Below are 18,778 nucleotides of genomic sequence, written 5' to 3'. Positions count from 1 at the left end.
CATCCCGCATAGCTATTACCTCATCAATAACACCGAAATGAACAAAGACGACATGGAGACGGTTACAGTAGGCAGAGGCTCATTTCATCAAATTGAAATTGACGTAGACACCAAAGGAACACTGATTAGGTGATGGGCATTATTTAGAGCAACATAATCATGAGTAGTAGATAGACCTTTTTAGATTAGCAGATGGGGAATAGTTGCCTTGTTTGTATAATGATATTTTGGTGAATGGGCTCTTCTAATTTTGTGATTTGTGTATTCTATTCTCTCATTGTGTAGATGGGAATACTTATCAGTTGGTTATGACATTGGGTTCGGCCTCTTCTTTAAAAGAAATGATAAGAAGAGAAGGTCACGCTCAAATGAAGTTACAACAATAGTTAGTAAATGAATGAGGGAAAGGAGAGAGAGAGAGAGAGAGAGAGAGAGAGAGAGAGGGAGGGAGAGAGAGAGAGAGAGAGCACTGCTGAAGGTTTTGCAATTAGGTCGATTTCCCGCTATACTTTGGTTTATCAAAAACTTTTATTATCAAATAAAGTGTGTGTGTGGGTATTCACCATATTAATTAAAACCTGTCATTGGCGTAATGTACATGTAACATGATACCTACTACTAATTAAAGTGGTGTTTGTTCATCCATGCACACATGTACATGTACAGTATGGTCACGTGTAGGTGTATATGATACTAATTGTATTTAATGAGAATTTAATAATTGAGAAAGAAAGAGATTAAGAGGAAAGAGAAATTAAGAGCTCAGTTAGTACAAAGACATCCAATGCACCTGTACGTACCATAAGTCACAGCAGACAGTAAATCATAATAATGGGCTATACACGTCTGCTGTTTATAGAAGGTTTAGGGAGAGGTCACAAGTAGTTATAAGTATGGTCACACAACTGACTGATCATGGGTTCCAGTGGGCTAGTTTGAGGTGGCTCTGGCTGGCTGGTACATTAGAGTGTTTGTACAAAACCTGATGAAGCTGATTGGTGTGGTTGAGTTGCCTTTTGTGAAGTCCTACTGGTGTAGCTAATAATAATAATAATTAATATTGTTTGTCATAATAAAGTTTATTAATGTATAATTCTATATACTAATGGATTAATATTTGTCATAAACTTGAGCCTGATATATGATGCAACTGCTGTGATGATTATTAATAATTAATTATTATTAATTTCTAGATTCCATCCAAGAGAAGTGAGTCACATGTTATACCTGAGACAGGATTCCACGAGTGTGAACATGAAGGAATCTGTAAGATAGAGAGAGAGAAGGAGGGGAGAAGGAGAATCAAATGTACATATTATGTACATTTAATTTCCATTTCTTTTAGATATCCTAAAATTTGATAACACTTATAGTTGGACAAGAACAAAAGAGGTTCGATACTCCGTTCAATCCCTCCCTCCCGACCCGCAGATGCTTGAAGCCTGTAGCCACTCTCCTGCACATTCACCAGTGAGCAATGGAGACGCAAGTGGTACCGCGGTGGGTACAACGGTCAAAGATAAAGACGAGGGGTTGATTGAGAATGGAGTTGGTGGGATGAGTTTAGAAGAGACGGTCGATGATATAAAACAATAGAAAAAAAAGAGCTTAATTATACATTATTGTTTTGTTTTGTAGATTTCATATACTTTTCTTTCAGTCCTTATACACTTTGTTTTTTTAGTGTCAACAAATTAGAGCTATCATCATTGTCTTTATTACATTATTGTTATAAATTGCTGAAAATAATTTATTGATAATCGTGTGCCTGGCACAATTTTTCAGATCTGCCTTAGAAACTTTAAAAATTTTTCATTATAACAACACAGTTTTAGTGATCATAATAAAACACAATAATCAATAACGGCAATAACAGTTTTTATTATATTTATAATTGATGTTAAGGAACACAACGTTTAGTCTTTCAGGATAGAGTGAGCAAAACAGGAGCAAGTAAAGGTCTGTCAGAGTCTTTTTTTAATGTCATGATAGTCCAGTATCAGAGGAAGAAAATCTGATGACAAATATTTTGGTGACAATTTGAACAAGAAAATAAACCGATGACTGGAGGAAGGGCAAGTGAAAGAAGAGCAAGTTGTATGGGGAAATTAGTAGGGGAAACACGCTAAAAAGTAAAGATAGAATAAATATCATAATAATGTTGGGGCGGAGTTTTTAAAGACGGGGAAACATCTGATTATTGTGGGCGTGGTTGAAAGGTGGAGCCTCAAAGTCTCCTAAGACGACTCTTGTTTGTTCTCTTACAGGCGACGAGGTCCACAGTCGACCGACCGCTTCCCTGGTAATCGGGACGTCGATTGGTTCTACGAGAGTGAGATCGGGTCACGCCCATATCTTTATCCTCCGGGAAAAGACAACGCCTTATGTTGGATGCTTCGGGTTTTAAGGAAAGTCTTTCGACCCCGTCAACGACACTAGAGAAGGCGGAGCCGGGCGTTCGGAGGTGGGACCAAGAGGGAGAGGAAGGTTGCTGGAACTGGAAGTAGTGAGGTTCGCTGTGTGCTCGCGAGTGACGAGGCTCTATGAAGTTGACAGGACTTAGCACTGGCCTGGAACCACCAGCTGGCACTGGGGAAGGTTGGGGCAATGACTGTTGGGCAGTGATGTAATTCTCCTACACAGGATAAGAGGGAATTTTATAATATCATTTCTATTTTACAAATTGAATATTAGTTATTTATAATTATTTCTAATATTATTATTATTGTTGCTGATTGATTACTTTCGACAGCTGGAAGTTGAGCCTTTGGTTTCGAACAAATGCAAGACGCTTTCTCCTTAGTACTCTATCATGAGCAAGAGTGTACCATTTTCTACAGACAAGGCAGACACTAATAGAAGATAGAAAGAGATGAGAGAGTTAGTTACATAGTGGAAGCATTTTTAGGTCATCTAATAAATCAGAGTGTAAAAGTGGTAACCCACACGAACAGCTGTGCTTAGCATCAACACTATCTGTCTCTCAGCTTTCTCTCTCTCTCTCTCCATCTCTCTTTTCACACCATCTGAATTTAAAAGCAATCGCGATTAAAAATAAACATTGATGCAAGAAAACGATCAATAAAGGGATTAAAAAAACACTGACACCACAACGGTTATGTCTTTCGTTCATTTCCACTATCATTATCAGCATTTACTTTCGTCCTTTCATGAAAAGGACGCGTAATCACAAGAACTTGTAATGCAACAAAACTGCAGATTGTATATTCTATATGTTCTTTTTGGTAGTGAGTAGAGATTAAATTACTATGGGACTAATAATTAAACATACTGCGCACGTTTATGGAAGACAAGAAAAAATAAATAAAGAAAAAAGTTCATAAAAAGCACAGTGCAACTTACCGTATCAGTTCCTGCGGGGAAAGATAGGAAAGAATGGAGAGGGAGATCTCTACAGGTAGATCGGTCAATATATCGAATGGAAGGGGGATCTGAGTGCGGTTGAAAGGCGGCTCAGCGCTGTTGAAACTGGGGAAGAAATGGATAGGAGAGCGCCGCTCCTTTAAACGGAGTGGCTGCCTGGAAGTGGGACTTTCGGGGCTAGAGCTAGAGGTGAGAGAGCGTCTCATTTTCCTGTGCTGCTGGTGGTAGCTGGAAGCATGGCTGGCCTCCTTTTCTTCCAAGCTCAGTGGGAATATGGCAGCCGTACAGAGCATGATATCCTACTCGCAGCAAACTCAGGAGTTGACTAAAAATAGGTGGTATTGTGGAGAGGAGGGAGAGAGGAGAGGGGAAGGGATAGACAGCCGAGATGAGAGAAACAGAAAGACTGAAGAGAGAGGAGAGAGACCCGCCACTAATAATGATTACGAGCTGAGCTACTGCACATGCGCAGTAGGTCATTTATCAGCTGTTCGCCTACACGTTAGGGGCAAAACACGCCGTCACTTCTCAAGCCTCTGACGGCTTTTCCTTACCAAGCACAAGACAGCTAAAACTGATGCTTGTAGCCAAATGAATACCCAATGCAAAAACTACTTGCAAAAACCCTTCAGGATATTCCTCGCTTTTCTATTGGGGATTGAAATTCGTGCTAAAAATCTAAGGACCCGATCAGCTGATTGCCTACTACACGAGTGTAGTGACACTCCCACAGCTAATCAGCTGATTCCAAAAATTACACCTTACGGCAATATAATTTAATCTGGCCATTATAACAACATTGTAAAATAATAATGACATCTCTAGCTCTATATGTCTCTTTTGTCCTCTCTCTTAGCTATTGTGAGTAGCAGTCAGCCCTAGCATTTCTTCTACAAAGTCTTTTGCTGTTACAAACTCAGGGATTTGCTGTAACAGTTTAGCAGGGTCAAGTGCTACATCTCCGTCTGCCTCTGACTCTAAATAATGGCCAGTACTAACGAGTGTCATCAAGTAATCCACCAGCTCTGACTCTGTAAAATGTTCACCTATCAAATAAAAAGAAATTAGTATCATGTGGTGTCACGTAGATTTTTAAGATTCATAATGCCTGCAAATATTATACCATTGACACTTGTTAATACAGTAGAATACATAGGTTTACAATTGAGGTAATGCTAAAAAAATACGTGGGTTATCTGACCTTTTGACACAATTAAAACACTTTGCAGTTGACACAAAGTTGGTCAGATTTTAATTTTACGCTCGTCTGCGTTGGGTTCTATGGCATTAAGTGTAAACCAGACTTAAGTACCATATCATTAGTGTGGAGGATCCCACTAGCGGTAAGGCGGAGGAGTAGGAGAGAATACAAGGGAATCCCTGATGCATAGACAAGAATGCAATCAAGCCTAAAAAAGACCTACACGTATAGTAACTTAGGTGAAAACAAAATAATAAAAAAGGGATTCTATTCCTAGCAAATCTTGCCATAGACCACATCAAATGTCTGGGCATTTGCTTGCAGCACCTAATCCTTGATCTTAGTGAAACCTCTTCGTGACAGCTAGTGGCCACTACCCAACTGGATTAGTGGGTTATGATGTTGAAGGAACAAGATCTAACCAACAAGAAGCGGTGGTCACTATAATTATAGCTATATATAATTTCAAAGGATCGGAATAACAAGGTTTCAGTCATTTGCCAAGTCTACATAGAAGTGTAGGTAAATGTACATGTACATGTACATGTTATGTGTGTGTGTGTGTGTGTGTTACCAAGTCCAAGTAGTATAAACATAATTTTCAACTTTTCATTGATTGTCAGCATACAGACAAAGAGTATTACAAATGATGGCATCAGACAGATTGACTCTATCTCTGAGTGTATGTGTGTGTGTGTGTGTGTGTGTGTGTGTGTGTGTGTGTGTGTGTGTGTGTGTGTGTGTGTGTGTGTGTGTGTGTGTGTGTGTGTGTGTGTGTGTGTGTGTGTGTGTGTTCCTTCATATGGACTGTATAGCTTGAGGCAGGTACTGTGTGTCTCAAAATGAAGCTGTTGTTTGTACAGTTTCAAAAGAAAACTCCATTTGTTGTAGATACTCCAGGAGGAGGTTGTCATTACACTAAACCCACAAAACCTCTCACTTTCAAGCTTTGTTTAGGAACCACAGCTACATGTACTAATATAGGTATCTGTTACCATAATATGCACTATAATATCACTGTCACACTACATGTATGTCATTCTCTGTGATACTAATAATATTCTCTGAATCTTTATCTTAGTTCCACCCCCAACAGTGTCCTATTACTATTATAATCTGTCAACACTGAGGATACACAGATAAGGCTGGTACAGGATAAACTATCCACTAACTGAGCTCATTCCAGTATTCATGAGTTGTGTATGTGTGTATCTCAGAGCTCGTTAACATGTGCAGCCTCTTCAGATACTTACTCTCTTTCTCTCTCTTTATCTCTATTGTCCTTCGATCTACATGTACATGTACATGTACATGTACACGCACGTTCATATGTAGACGTACATGTATATACATGTAGCATGCTATAGCTACTTCTCTCTCTCTCTCTCTCCTACCTTTCTCTTGAAGAAGCTGTAGCAGTTTTGTTCTCTCAATGGAGCAATTTTTTTCTTTTCCTCTTCTTTTCCCGAGTGTCTTGAACGACTGGGTAATGTCCAATGGGAGCAAGCCAAAGACTGGTCTGTGGTTGATGTACACTAGAAGGAAGAGAAGATAAACTTGAGATTATAAAATAAAGAAGGAAAGACAAAAGATGCAGGACAGAGAAAGTGAAAGAAAAACATATCCAGTAGTATAAGTATTATTTATTGTATTTGGAAACCACAATTTATACATACATATGCACATAATAGGGAAGAAATTGAAACTATACTGCCAAAGTCCACAATTACTCATAGACAGTAACAAAGACTGATTGTTATGATAATGTTAAGAACCAAGAGAGAGAGAGAGAAAGAGGAGGAGGGAGGGAGGGAGGGAGAGAAGGGGGAAGAGAGAGGGGGAAAAGGAGGAAGCTAGGGAGAGAGAGGAAAGGGAGGAAGAGAGATAAGGAAAAATGGAAATTAAGAAAAAAGTAACACAACAGATGCACAATTCTATATTCTCTTTCCTTAATAATGAGACACTAGTCTACTGCTCTACCCCACCCCAGACTCACTCTCACACACAATATGCTGGCCATTGCTGGTGCCTGTACAGGCAGGCAAGCACCAGTAGTATTACCAATTCTTTACCATACAAGCCATACACAGTGCATCCTAATGCAGCTATAGACACCTGTCCTTATTTCATCAATGAATCATGTGTGGACCAGATATAGTAACAATTATAAGAGCTAGGCTACACACCTGGCTAAACCAGGCCTGCATACATTAATAGAGAGAGACTACAGTCTGTAGTACTGTCCTTCTCTTTATTAGATTCACTATACCAGTAACACAATAATGTTGCTTCATATAGTCCAGATACTACAGGCTGTGTGATTAATGAGGAACCCTCTGTATTAAGTTAATACAGAGGGTTCCTCATTTCAGAGGTAAGTTTATACCAATTGGGATATTACAATTTACAAATGTCCTGGCTTATAATAAATGTGTCCTCATTATAAAGGTGTCCTCATTATAAAGGTGTCCTCATTATAAAGGTGTCCTCATTATAAAGGTGTCCTCATTATAAAGGTGTCCTCATTATAAAGGTGTCCTCATTATAAAGGTGTCCTCATTATAAAGGTGTCCTCATTATAAAGGTGTCCTCATTATAAAGGTGTCCTCATTATAAAGGTGTCCTCATTATAAAGGTGTCCTCATTATAAAGGTGTCCTCATTATAAAGGTGTCCTCATTATAAAGGTGTCCTCATTATAAAGGTGTCCTCATTATAAAGGTGTCCTCATTATAAAGGTGTCCTCATTATAAAGGTGTCCTCATTTATAAAGATATCCTCCTTATAGAAGTGTCTTTCACTATAGAAGGCTACAGTAGGTGTATTGAATATACACTGTACTTACTATACACATCAGCTGATGCTCTATATGAAACTCAATTATTAATTAAGTTACTAGAGTATGTGTGCATATACACAGACAGACACACAGTTATTATCATTATCAATCATTATCATTATTTCTAGGACAAACACGAAACAAGTTATTAAGTATTATGAAAGAAAACAGTGAAAGAACAAGGCCATTTAAAAATGAACATTTACATGTACCCCTCCATAGGCAGACACACAGACGAATGTATGTCCATGTACATGTACATGGACATGTTTCTGATGCAATATGGTATAAGATGAGTCTTACACTGTATGAATTGTCCCAGATCAATTTCAGTGACAATGCCACCTTTATCAACATACTGGCTAAACTTCACTTCATTTAGCATATTATCAATCTAGGAATAAAAACATACATAATAATAACAATAACAATAATAATAATAATAACATTAATTATAATATTAATAATGACAGAAAAACATTCCTAATAGGAAAAAATTGAGAGTACATTTACAAATGCATATTACATATAATGACATTAATACAGTGTATTTGCATGTACTCTACTTCATGTTCTGAAGGATAGTATCCAATGGCCCTCATCACGTAAGGTATCTGCTCAATAGCAATGGAAGCTGACGCAACCCGAGTCTTCATACAATCAGTTCCTTGCCTTTAGAAAAAAAATAAAATAATAATAATTATTATTATTTTAGCAATGTAATTGAGAAATATTGGGTACGTTGGAAATTTGGGGAAAAAATTGCCAAAATAAAACAATAATTTTTAGAAATTAATATACATGTACATGTATATGTACAGTAATTTTAGTGCATTTTTATGTGCATGTACTTACGTCCTTAGTTGTGCATAATAGAAATACTCTTCCAACTGTCCAAAGAACTCTCCCTCTCTTCCTCCTTCAATGAGAGCATAGAAAGGAAGCAATCCCTCACCACCTAACAGTGAGTGAGCTTCCAGTGAACTACACATGCAGAGAAAAACCACAAAATAATATCATCAATGACATATTTATATGCATGTACATGTACATGTACATGTACATGTACATAAGAGCAGTGCATGTACATGTACATGTACACATGCATGGATGTTCCTGTTCTTTATTTCAGGGCTCATTATAGAATCAATTAGTAACTGTTATTATAAGGAGCTGCACCCACACATCATAATAGGAAACAGTTAAAAAATAAAAATAAACGTTTTTACATGTACACTACTTACTATCATGTACAAGTACATGTACATTATAATTCATACCTCCCCCCTATCTTTCTCCCTCTCTCTCTCTCTCTCTTTCCCTCTCTCTGTTCCATTTCTTTAAACACTACATTATCCTTTTAATAAAAGGGAGATTACCTCCAAAGAGGCGGAAAAGCGTAAAGTATAGTTTTTACAAGCCCTTACTTATCGAGAAGTGTAAAGGTGAGAGATACACAATGTAGTACAAATTGTACGTTTAAAAATAAAATTATAACAATAATATTTCTTTTGCTAGTGCGTGGAATTGTGTCATGTAGTGGTATTATCTCTAAAGGCTAATAGAGTGTCATCTGGCGGTGGTTTTAAGTGAGAACCTTATCTTAAAACAACTTTACACAGTCACTTGACTCCCTTTCTATAGTTGACACAAACATCTCCGTACAATGCATCATAATACTGTCTATATGGAACTTGGAAGGATTTAATGAGGAAATGAAAAGAGAAAAAAGAGAGAGGGAGAGAGAGAGAGGAAGGGACTGTGGTACTACAAGACAGTACAAATTTGTAATTGCAGTACCATGTAACTGTAATGGTGAAACAATGATTATAATGTGAAGTATAGTGACAGTAATGCAGTAGATGTGTGGGTACACTTACTCTGTATTGATGTTCCATTGGTTCACTACACAATCCTTTCCCCCAGCAGTGAACACGCAGCTACCATCATATGCTACAGCAACATCACTGATCTAGAGCAGGGATTAATAGGCATATTTTTAATTCATTTATTCAATAATTAGTTGAAGCATTTCCACTCCCCTTAAAGCATAATAATAATAAATAAATAAATAAATAATAATAATAATAGTAATACAAAGAGAAAGAATAAAGTAATAGTAATAGTACTACTTATCCCTGCATGTACATGTACATGTATATCTATATGCAAGTAAGTTCATCTTTAGTATATAAATGCATTATTTGTATTGTACATGCATATAAACATGCAAGAAGCCAAAGGAGATCACAAGTAGAACAAAAATAACTTCATCTGTTAGATAAAGACTAAATGAGTAGCTAATTGTCATGCAAGAATGACAAGACGGCCTACCTGTTCAGGATGAGCAGTTAGACATATGCTGTTGTATGGATTACCGTCATGAGGTAATATCAACAGACCCACCTAAGGCAGAATACAATAATGAGATTATGTACATGTACATATACATGTATGTAGTAAGAAACGCATGTACATGTACAGAAGTGTTTACATAACCTATTATCTTTATAATGTAAGGTCTATAATTGAAACGTATCTCTACTACAATAATAATAATATTATCTACAGTCCAGCGAATGTACAGAATTTAAGGGCTTAATTGTTTTTGCCTTTCCAACTACATGTACATGTACATGCACAAAACGCACCATTCCATTACTACATATACATCCTCACCTATTGGTTAACAGTTTATGAGGAGCAATGTCTTTGAAGTACATGTACATGTACGTACATACATGTATATGCATCTACATATACATGTACATGTAAATGATGCAAATTCATGCACAAATGAATGGCATTTACTTTATCATTGGTGATGTATACAAGGTATCTTCTATCATCTATTACTGTCTCTTGAGTTGTATCGGCTCCCTTTGGCAGTACTATCATCCTGTGGGTATGAGTATGCACACACAAAGATTGAGCATATGTACATGTACATGTACATGTACATGTATGTATGTGTATGGAGAGTAATGTGTGTCTAGAGGGGTATGTTGTATTTATTTGTTCTTCTCTTTGCTTGTCTTTGTTGCTTTCTTTTCACAGTCTCTTGTCTGTTTTAGTTATTCTATTATTCTCCCAATTTCACACAATCCCTCTCTCTCTCCCTCCCTCTTTTTCTCCCTCTCTCTCTCTCTTTCTCTCTCTCTCTTTCTCTCTCTCCCTCCCTCCCTAGCTCCCTCTCTCTTTATCCCTCTCTCTTTCCCTCTGATAGCTATAATGACTCACTTTCTTATTGGGCTACCAAATGTAGGGCCTAGTAGAGTTTTGCGACACATTTTTGTGGTAGAATTGTAAAGCTTTATCTTGTACTACAGTGAAGGACAGTTAAAAGGTCAGTGAAAGTATAAAGATAATAAAGAATAATAGAAAAGAAAGAGCTACCACTTGTACATGCATGTACATGTACATCATATTGTACATGTATATACACCATAAATAGCTGGGGCTACATGTACATGTACATGTACATGCAGTTTTAGTCAAAAATAAAATTTGGAGAGAATTATCCATTTTTATAATTTTTCTGATGGATATACATCTTCTTATGTTGTGTAGAAAGTTTGAGCTAATTCCGATCAAAATTGAATTTTTTACAAATTTTTTAAGTTGCTCCAAAATACTAACTTCGTCATTAGCTGTTATCACAAACGACTCTACAGAAAGAGGCGGGCACCAGGTTATAGAGGTGGGTGTGGCAGTCTGCTCTATTCTATCAATGCTAAGCAACTGAAGGTTGTCTTCGCTGGAATTACAGAGATCATACTCAACCTGAAAAAATAGTAAAATTTAAAATAAAAAAAAAGATCTATGTGCATGTAAACTGACCAGCTTCCTGTCAGATCCAAGAGAAAAAAGGCGTGGCTCACCAGAATCGGGGAAAACCCCAAATAAAATGGCTAAAAAGAGAAAGAAATTAAAGAAGTGCAAAGCTAGAGGTAAATACAGCTAATAAGGTGATGGTGTACCTTCAATTTTTTTATAGTGGGCCTTATGCCTTGCAAGAAATGACCAACGCCTTCCTTTGGGAGTATTGGAAGAGACATAGAGTGTAACAGTGTGGTCTAAATCCTAAAAATAATAACAATAATAATAATAATAATAATAATAATAATAATAATAATAATAATAATAATAATAATAATAATAATAATGATGCTGATGATGATGTACGGTAAAGTTTCTTCTCTCTATAGTGGAGACAAAACATTTTCATTTATGCATTGCTGTACAGAAAGTTTAAGCAACTGTTTAGTAAGTTAAAAATGTATGGCACATGTAGATGATTATGACTGATTTGAGCTCATTTCTAATCTCATTATGTCATTGTGAAAATGATGCCACTGCCATACATACACATAATAATTTGTTTGTTTTTTGATAAAGATATGCAAATAGCATCATTTATCACACTTTCTTTTCCTTATTGTGAAGTATACTTGTACACATTGTTTTTTGTTTTTCTTTTCTTCTCTCTCTCTCTCTGTCTCTCTCTCTCTCTTTCTCTCCCCCTCTCTCTCTGTCTCTCTCCCTCTCTCTCTGTCTCTTTCTCTCCCCCCTCTCTCTGTCTCTCTCTCTCTGTCTCTCCCTCTGTCTCTCCCTCTCTCTCTCTCTCTCTCTCCCCCTCTCTCTCTGTCTCTCTCTCTCTGTCTCTCCCTCTGTCTCTCCCTCTCTCTCCTTCTCTCTCTCTCTCCCTACAGCAATAGCCATATAGCGAGAGTCATTTGAGAAGGTCAGTAAAGTAACGGTGTCCTTAGAATAATGAAATATCTCACTGACATCATGAAGAGTGACTGAATCAACAACAAGGACCTCTCCGCCAGTAAACCCAATGCCTTAAAGTATAATATAATAATAATAACAAAATAGTATGAGGGTATGAGCATGAGGGTACGAGTATGAGTGTATGAGTATGAGGGTATGGTTATGAAGGTATGAGTATGAAAGTATGAGCATGAGAGTATGAGTATGAGGGTATAAAAATGAGGGTATGAGTATGAGGGTATGAGTATGGGGTATGAGTATGAGGACATGAGTATGAGGGTATGAGTATGAGTATGAGTATGAGAGTATGAGCATGAAGGTAACCTAAGCTAGGGTATGAGTATGAGGGTATAGGTATGAGTTTATGAGTATGAGAGTATGAGTATGAGGGTATGAGTATGAGGGTATGAGCATGAGGGTATGAGCATGAGGGTATGAGTATGAGGGTATGAGCATGAGAGCATGAGTATGAGGGTATGAGTATGAGAGTATGAGCATGAAGGTATCAGTACGAGGGTATGTGTATGAGGGTATGTGTGTGTGTCTGAGGTGTCTGCACTGTATATACTAACCTACACATTCTCCTCTAGGATCATAACTCATGCACTGAACTAGTAACTGATCTGATAACTGTCTTGACATTACTACCTTCCTAAAGCAGGAGACAAGAAGGATAAGTTTTAACAAAGTTCATAACTTCATTGTCTATCACATAAAACAATAGTAGTGATCCATTAGGACACACAGTTTGGTGCATGTACATGTACATCCAATGATGCAATTAAAGCTGCCAGCAAAGGAAGAGTATTACCATACAAAGGATAGTGTCAGACAGATATACATGTACATGTACTGTACATGTACCACTGGACAGTATTATTATTATTACAAGTGCTACAGCAGTTGATTCCTTTGATTGGTTTAACATGTAGATCTGCTGCCAAATTACGTGTAGAGCTTTTTATAGTAAGAAAGTAAAGATATCTTAAAGAACCAGTACCAGTAAAGACATGAACTACATGTACTGTATTTACAAAAAGTACATACAAATACATGTACATGTATATAAACATGTAATTCCTTCCTCTTTCTCCTTACCATAGATATTATACACAATTATAATGACAATCATAATGGTCTGTGTATAATGTCTATGTCCTTACTTGGTAGAGTAGTTCCATAGTTTCAGTTTCCTGCTGTAGCTCCCTACCAGGAGCAGAGGTTGGGAAGGATGAGCTGATAGTGCAGAGACTGTAGAGTCATGATCTTCAAGGATAACCTACAGTTAAGTACATCTTTTTAAATTAAAAAATCAAAAATAAAGAAAGCTGCATAATTGTAACAAAAGACAGGCAATTAGCAACTTTCATCTGATGCACACTATTAATGCTTTGATCATCACTTTCTAGTATTTGATGTCAAAGGAAAAAGAAAAGGGAGAGAAGACCAACCATCTCACTAAAAAATGTACATGGACATTACACATTAATTCGTTGTACATGTACATGAATATGACCATAATGTCACTATGATATAAAGTTCCAAGAATCATAACCACCATCACTTAATCCAGAGTACTCACAAACTAAAATTTTTCAATACATCAAGTATGCATGTACATGTACATGTACATACATGTATACATTGTACACATGTATCTATACATTAAGTGCATGTACATATACATGTACATGTACATATACATGTACATGTACATGTATATGTACATGTACATGTATATGTACATGTACATATCTACATTGTAAGTGTATGTAGATTATACTGAAAGATTAACAATTCATTTCTTATTTCTCCTCCACTCTCTCTCTCTCTCTCTCTCATACATCTCTTATCCTTCCGTTAGTTGAGAGGTGGATGATGGAGGATACAGACGTGCTTATAGTGAAATCAGGAATGACTAGCTTGACACCATCAGCCAGTAAACTTTGATTAGGATAACCTGATAGAGATCTAAGGGGCAGAGAGAATGTCAAAAATGGTCATAACTTGAAAAATTGAAGTCGGAATCAACTCAAACTTTTTATGTAGCATAAGGACATCAATATGTATCAGAAAATGTAATAAAAATTGGGGGTGATTTTGGAGCCATTTTTCGGATAAAACCATGGGCTATAGTACAGGGTATTTTTCAGAATTTTGACGTTTTCTTAAAATGGCCGTAACTTGAAAAATTGAAGTCGGAATCGACTCAAACTTTCTACACAGCATAAATACATTAATATGTATCAGAAAATGTAATAAAAATTGGGGGTGATTCTGGAGCCATTTTTTGGAAAAAACCATGGGCTATAGTACAGGGTATTTTTTAGAATTTTGACATTTTCTTAAAATGGCCGTAACTTGAAAAATTGAAGTCGGAATCGACTCAAACTTTCTACACAGCATAAATACATCAATATGTATCAGAAAATGTAATAAAAATTGGGGGTGATTCTGGAGCCATTTTTTGGAAAAAACCATGGGCTATAGTACAGGGTATTTTTCAGAATTTTGACGTTTTCTTAAAATGGCCGTAACTTGAAAAATTGAAGTCGGAATCGACTCAAACTTTCTACACAGCATAAATACATCAATATGTATCAGAAAATGTAATAAAAATTGGAGGTGATTTCGGAGCCATTTTTTGGAAAAAACCATGGGCTATAGTACAGGGAATTTTTCAGAATTTTGACGTTTTTTTAAAATGGCTGTAACTTAAAAAATTGAAGTCGGAATCAGCTCAAACTTTCTACACAGCATAAGTACATCAATATGTATCAGAAAGTGTAATAAAAATTAGGGGTGATTTTGGAGCCATTTTTTGGAAAAAACCATGGGCTATAGTACAGGGTATCTTTCTGAAATTGTACAATATTAATTGCAGTGCATGTTCATGATGTTTACGTTATAGAAGAACTGGTCATTAGTTTGATGGAATAAGCAAACGACACTGATGCAATAGGACCAGTACACAAATCAGTATACCTAGGGAAAGAAATAGATCAAGAAAAAGAAGAAAAGAGAGAGAGAGCTTTATATACAGTCCATAGTACAAGTACATGTACAAATTACTAACCAGTATAGCAGCTTTAGATTTTTATCAAAAAACTTAACATGTCCAATGCTATCCCCAGTGACAATACATCGACAAGGATCACTAGAAAAGTGTACGTTATCATACTAAAGTGGGTGTGGTTAATGGGTGTGGTCTCACTGGTTTATGGTGGTGATGGCAGTGACTGGGTAATCATGTAGTTTCATCAGTCGGACCGGTTTCTTCTTTTCAAGTCTCAGCTCGCTAAGGGGTCTCATCTCCTCTGTAATGAAAAATAAAATAATCATAAATAATAATAAGATAATAATAATAATATATATCATTTACATGTATTATGTGTACATGTACATGTACGTTAATGAAAATAGAGTAATCAGAAAACCAAAACTTAAGGAAATGAGCTCTTTAGTTGCTTATTTTCCTATTTCTTTCCTTATTGTGCTCTATCAGGTATACTCACTCACTATAATACTATTACTGTCATATTACATGAACATGGAGTCCCTATTTGATGATTTAATTGCTACATGATGGCTATATATACAGTCATTAAGACACTTCATTTTCATTTGGTAACTTGTGCAAATTCAGTTGCAGAAATTCACAAAATAAACTTAACTCCATAAAACTCTTAATGTGTAATAGATCCTATACATCTCTGCTAGTACATGTACATGTAATACAACTACATGTACATGTACATGTACATGTATATACTAACGATTGTGGTATAGTCCGCTAGTTTCCCACACAACAGCACATCCTTCAGAGGTACCAGTCAGAGCCCAATGGTTGGACCCATCAGGTAGGAACACAGTCTGTGATAAAAGACCCACGGATTTATTGAAATCCCTGTCGCTAACCGGAGTAGTGCATACAGAAAGACCTTTGGCAGTCTAAGAATACATGTACATAAATAATGTACATACATGTAAATGTGTATGGATTGATTAATTAGTGGGTGTGGTTTGATGATTAATTAATTAATTGCTTGCTTACCCATTTATAAAAGATGACTTGATCGTCACTGTTTGATGCAAGGAGCGATGAGTCATTATGACTAAATGTGATGTATGTCTATAATGTAAAAAAACATGTACATATACATGTATAAAACAATGAAAATAATTCATTTTAATCCTCTAGTTTTCATACCCATACTTTCAAACTTTGATACTCATTCCTTCCCGTTCCATACCTGTATACCGTAGTCCGGGTTGAGTGTGACCGATTGCACCGGAGTCTCTCTCTCATTGGTCCAGTCCCAGACACTGACGACCTGAGGAATCTGACACCCAATGGTTGCTAGGTAACGGGCATCCTGTGACATGGCCACACCCACAACACCTTGACCCAAATTATTGTAAAACGTCCGAACTGGTATACTAGAGAAAATTGATACAGTATAAGTACATGAGAAGAATATAAATTATAAAATAAAAATAAAATAAAAAATAAAATAAAATAAAAAATAAAATAAAATAAAAAATAAAATATAAATAAATAAAAATGCATATAAAACAAATGTAAAAGTAATAATACCCAGAGTATGAGTCCCAAATGATGATGAGTGGGTCTGCTCCAACATCAGCAGTGGCCAGCCACCTCCTGTCACCACTCACTGCAGTGCAGGTTATTGGGTGACCCTGTAGTGAAGCAATAGTGAAGCAAGCATTATGTGCATTATACAGGTACAGGCACATCTACAACATAATTATTTAGTTGCAGAACAGTAAAAGTATCATATCACAATTAGCAAAAAGTCTTATTGTTGATAACAATGTATGCATAATTATTTTTTATAAAAATGGCTCTCTCTCTCTCTCTCTCTTACGTGTCCTTGCAGTAAGAACTGTCTGTGCCTCTTACAATCATAAATAATCCCAGTGTGACTGCAAGTGTAGAATATCATCTATACAAAACAGACAAATATACATGTACATGTACATGTACATGTACATCATAAACACACTCAGTTTATTACCACACTTTATGGGCATGTCTATACATATAAAGCATGTTTATGTTCGCATGAATTATAATACAAGTACATATTTACACGTATTTTTACATGTTACATAAAATAAAGTTAATTTTACATGTGCATCTGTGTAGTATCTACATGTACATGTAGATGCTAGTACCTTTTTGTCGTCAGTAGAAATGTTATGAACTGGTACATTGTGATTGAAACCATACGACCATGTAAGTGACTACAGAAATTAGCAAATAATTCATTATTATCATCACTGAGCATTAAAGTGTACTTACTAGTGGTTGGTTTGATAAAGGAGTTGGTGTATCAAAAGTCTGTCCAGGTACAGCAGTCTCTAATAGGCTCTTCTCTTCATCCTCTGATACTTTTAGCTTCTCTAATGGCAGCTCCATTATCTCAATCATTCCTCCTTCTTCATTCTTATCATCCTCTACCTCTCCTTCTCCGGGTATTGCTGGGTTTTCATCAGACGACTTAGAAGCAGTGGGTGGAGGAGCAGGAGGGAGTACAACAACACCATCACTTGGTTTCTCTTCACTTTGTTTCTCTTTTTCTTCAGGAGGAGGAGGAGGAGGTGAGGGCTCATTTGGTTTATCTGTTGATGGTTCTTCTTCTTCTTCTTTGTTTTGTTTTGTGCCCTTGTTTGAGTTGGGCTCTTTCAATTGTTGCTCCAGTTCAGACTGTTCCTCTCCTTCTTCATCTACTGCAGTAGGACCATCATTAGCTGGAGTAGGGCCACCATTAGCTGGAGTAGGACCATCATTAGCTGGAGTAGGGCCATCATTAGCTGGAGTAGGGCCATCATTAACTGGAGTAGGACCATCATTAGCTGGAGTAGGACCATCATTAGCTGGAGTAGGGCCATCATTAGCTGGAGTAGGGCCATCATTAGCTGGAGTAGGACCATCATTAGCTGGAGTAGGGCCATCATTAGCTGGAGTAGGGCCATCATTAACTGGAGTAGGGCCATCATTAGCTGGAGTAGGGCCATCATTAACTGGAGTAGGACCATCATTAGCTGCAGTAGGATCATCATTAGCTGCAGTAAGCTCATCAACATTTGCACCATCAGTATTATTAGCAGTAGAACCATCATTAGCAGTCATAGGAACATTATCCTTATTAGCTGTAGGATCATCATTGGTAGTAGACTCATCCCCAGTATTATTTGTGGCAGGCTCCAGTCCTGGTTCTTCTCCCGTTGGTTCGTTAGCAGGTGTATCAGTAACAGGTTCTGCTTCTTTCTCTCCTTGATCCTCTTTATCAGTTGAAGGTTTGAATTCTTCTTGAGGCTCTTCAGTTACCTCCTTCTCTCCATTACTAGTATCATTAGTGCTTGCTTCATCAATTTTAGCCTCCACTGGCTCAATTTCTGTCTGTTTTTCCTGGGAATCTTCCATTACAGGATCTTGGCTTACTTCACCACCTTCCGCCATTTTGATTTATTTGTTGCTATAGCAACGGGAAGTGATCTAATTGAACGAATCATTTGTTAAAATAGAACAAAATAAAATTGAAAATTACCATC

The 18,778-nt window shown here is 36.8% G+C and overlaps 3 protein-coding genes across 4 annotated transcripts; 1 reads left to right on the top strand and 2 right to left on the bottom strand.

The window, feature by feature from the left end:
• On the top strand, window positions 1-1,723 carry LOC100636107 (SEC14-like protein 2). Its single transcript, XM_003384166.2, has 4 exons — window positions 1-129; window positions 286-385; window positions 1,194-1,266; window positions 1,346-1,723. The coding sequence occupies exons 1-4, from the start codon at window positions 38-40 to the stop codon at window positions 1,594-1,596; spliced, it is 516 nt and encodes a 171-aa protein (XP_003384214.1). The 5' UTR covers window positions 1-37; the 3' UTR covers window positions 1,597-1,723.
• An 85-nt stretch (window positions 1,724-1,808) lies between these two features.
• On the bottom strand, window positions 1,809-3,810 carry LOC109580258 (uncharacterized). The gene is made up of 3 exons (XM_019993260.1): window positions 3,364-3,810; window positions 2,744-2,852; window positions 1,809-2,635 (listed from the first exon to the last, which is right to left on the bottom strand). Exons 1-3 carry the CDS (start codon window positions 3,675-3,677, stop codon window positions 2,228-2,230), a joined length of 831 nt encoding a protein of 276 aa, XP_019848819.1. The 5' UTR covers window positions 3,678-3,810; the 3' UTR covers window positions 1,809-2,227.
• A 328-nt stretch (window positions 3,811-4,138) lies between these two features.
• Window positions 4,139-18,774, bottom strand: LOC100635979 (WD repeat-containing protein 66). 2 transcript variants are annotated; one of them, XM_019993256.1, is made up of 26 exons: window positions 17,526-18,735; window positions 17,399-17,467; window positions 17,089-17,166; window positions 16,797-16,900; window positions 16,453-16,639; window positions 16,254-16,331; window positions 15,976-16,150; window positions 15,414-15,516; window positions 15,276-15,356; window positions 15,104-15,184; window positions 14,044-14,170; window positions 13,363-13,478; window positions 12,772-12,851; window positions 12,134-12,270; window positions 11,404-11,506; window positions 11,264-11,334; window positions 11,063-11,206; window positions 10,664-10,746; window positions 10,235-10,322; window positions 9,758-9,829; window positions 9,304-9,395; window positions 8,279-8,407; window positions 7,990-8,095; window positions 7,727-7,817; window positions 5,980-6,120; window positions 4,139-4,430 (listed from the first exon to the last, which is right to left on the bottom strand). In XM_019993256.1, the coding sequence occupies exons 1-26, from the start codon at window positions 18,684-18,686 to the stop codon at window positions 4,237-4,239; spliced, it is 3,891 nt and encodes a 1,296-aa protein (XP_019848815.1). In that variant the 5' UTR covers window positions 18,687-18,735; the 3' UTR covers window positions 4,139-4,236. The 2 variants fall into 2 exon arrangements, with proteins under 2 accessions (XP_019848815.1, XP_019848816.1); XM_019993257.1 differs by lacking the exons at window positions 4,139-4,430; window positions 5,980-6,120; window positions 7,727-7,817; window positions 7,990-8,095; window positions 8,279-8,407 and adding an exon at window positions 8,706-9,116 and having other exon boundaries at window positions 17,526-18,774.
• Between the last annotated feature and the right edge of the window lie 4 nt (window positions 18,775-18,778).

Source organism: Amphimedon queenslandica, unplaced genomic scaffold (assembly GCF_000090795.2).
Source record: "Amphimedon queenslandica unplaced genomic scaffold, v1.1 AMPQUscaffold_13500, whole genome shotgun sequence".
In the NCBI taxonomy this organism is placed as follows: Eukaryota; Metazoa; Porifera; class Demospongiae; order Haplosclerida; family Niphatidae; genus Amphimedon; species Amphimedon queenslandica.
The sequence above is the reverse complement of the archived record's forward strand: the minus strand, read 5'-3'. Positions and strand labels throughout refer to the sequence as shown.

Excerpts from the sequence above, each read along its gene's own strand:
- LOC100636107 (XM_003384166.2), top strand. The coding sequence starts at position 38 with ATGAACAAAGACGACATGGAGACGGTTACAGTAGGCAGAGGCTCATTT. Across the intron at positions 130-285 it reads ACCAAAGGAACACTGATTAG|ATGGGAATACTTATCAGTTG; the intron begins GTGATGGGCATT and ends CTCATTGTGTAG. Across the intron at positions 1,267-1,345 it reads GTGTGAACATGAAGGAATCT|ATATCCTAAAATTTGATAAC; the intron begins GTAAGATAGAGA and ends CATTTCTTTTAG.
- LOC109580258 (XM_019993260.1), bottom strand. The coding sequence starts at position 3,677 with ATGCTCTGTACGGCTGCCATATTCCCACTGAGCTTGGAAGAAAAGGAG. Across the intron at positions 2,853-3,363 it reads TCCCCGCAGGAACTGATACG|TGTCTGCCTTGTCTGTAGAA; the intron begins GTAAGTTGCACT and ends ATCTTCTATTAG. Across the intron at positions 2,636-2,743 it reads TCAACTTCCAGCTGTCGAAA|GAGAATTACATCACTGCCCA; the intron begins GTAATCAATCAG and ends TATCCTGTGTAG.
- LOC100635979 (XM_019993256.1), bottom strand. The coding sequence starts at position 18,686 with ATGGCGGAAGGTGGTGAAGTAAGCCAAGATCCTGTAATGGAAGATTCC. Across the intron at positions 15,357-15,413 it reads GCCATCACCACCATAAACCA|TGATCCTTGTCGATGTATTG; the intron begins GTGAGACCACAC and ends ACACTTTTCTAG. Across the intron at positions 6,121-7,726 it reads TCTGGGACAATTCATACAGT|TGTACATCAACCACAGACCA; the intron begins GTAAGACTCATC and ends TCTTCCTTCTAG.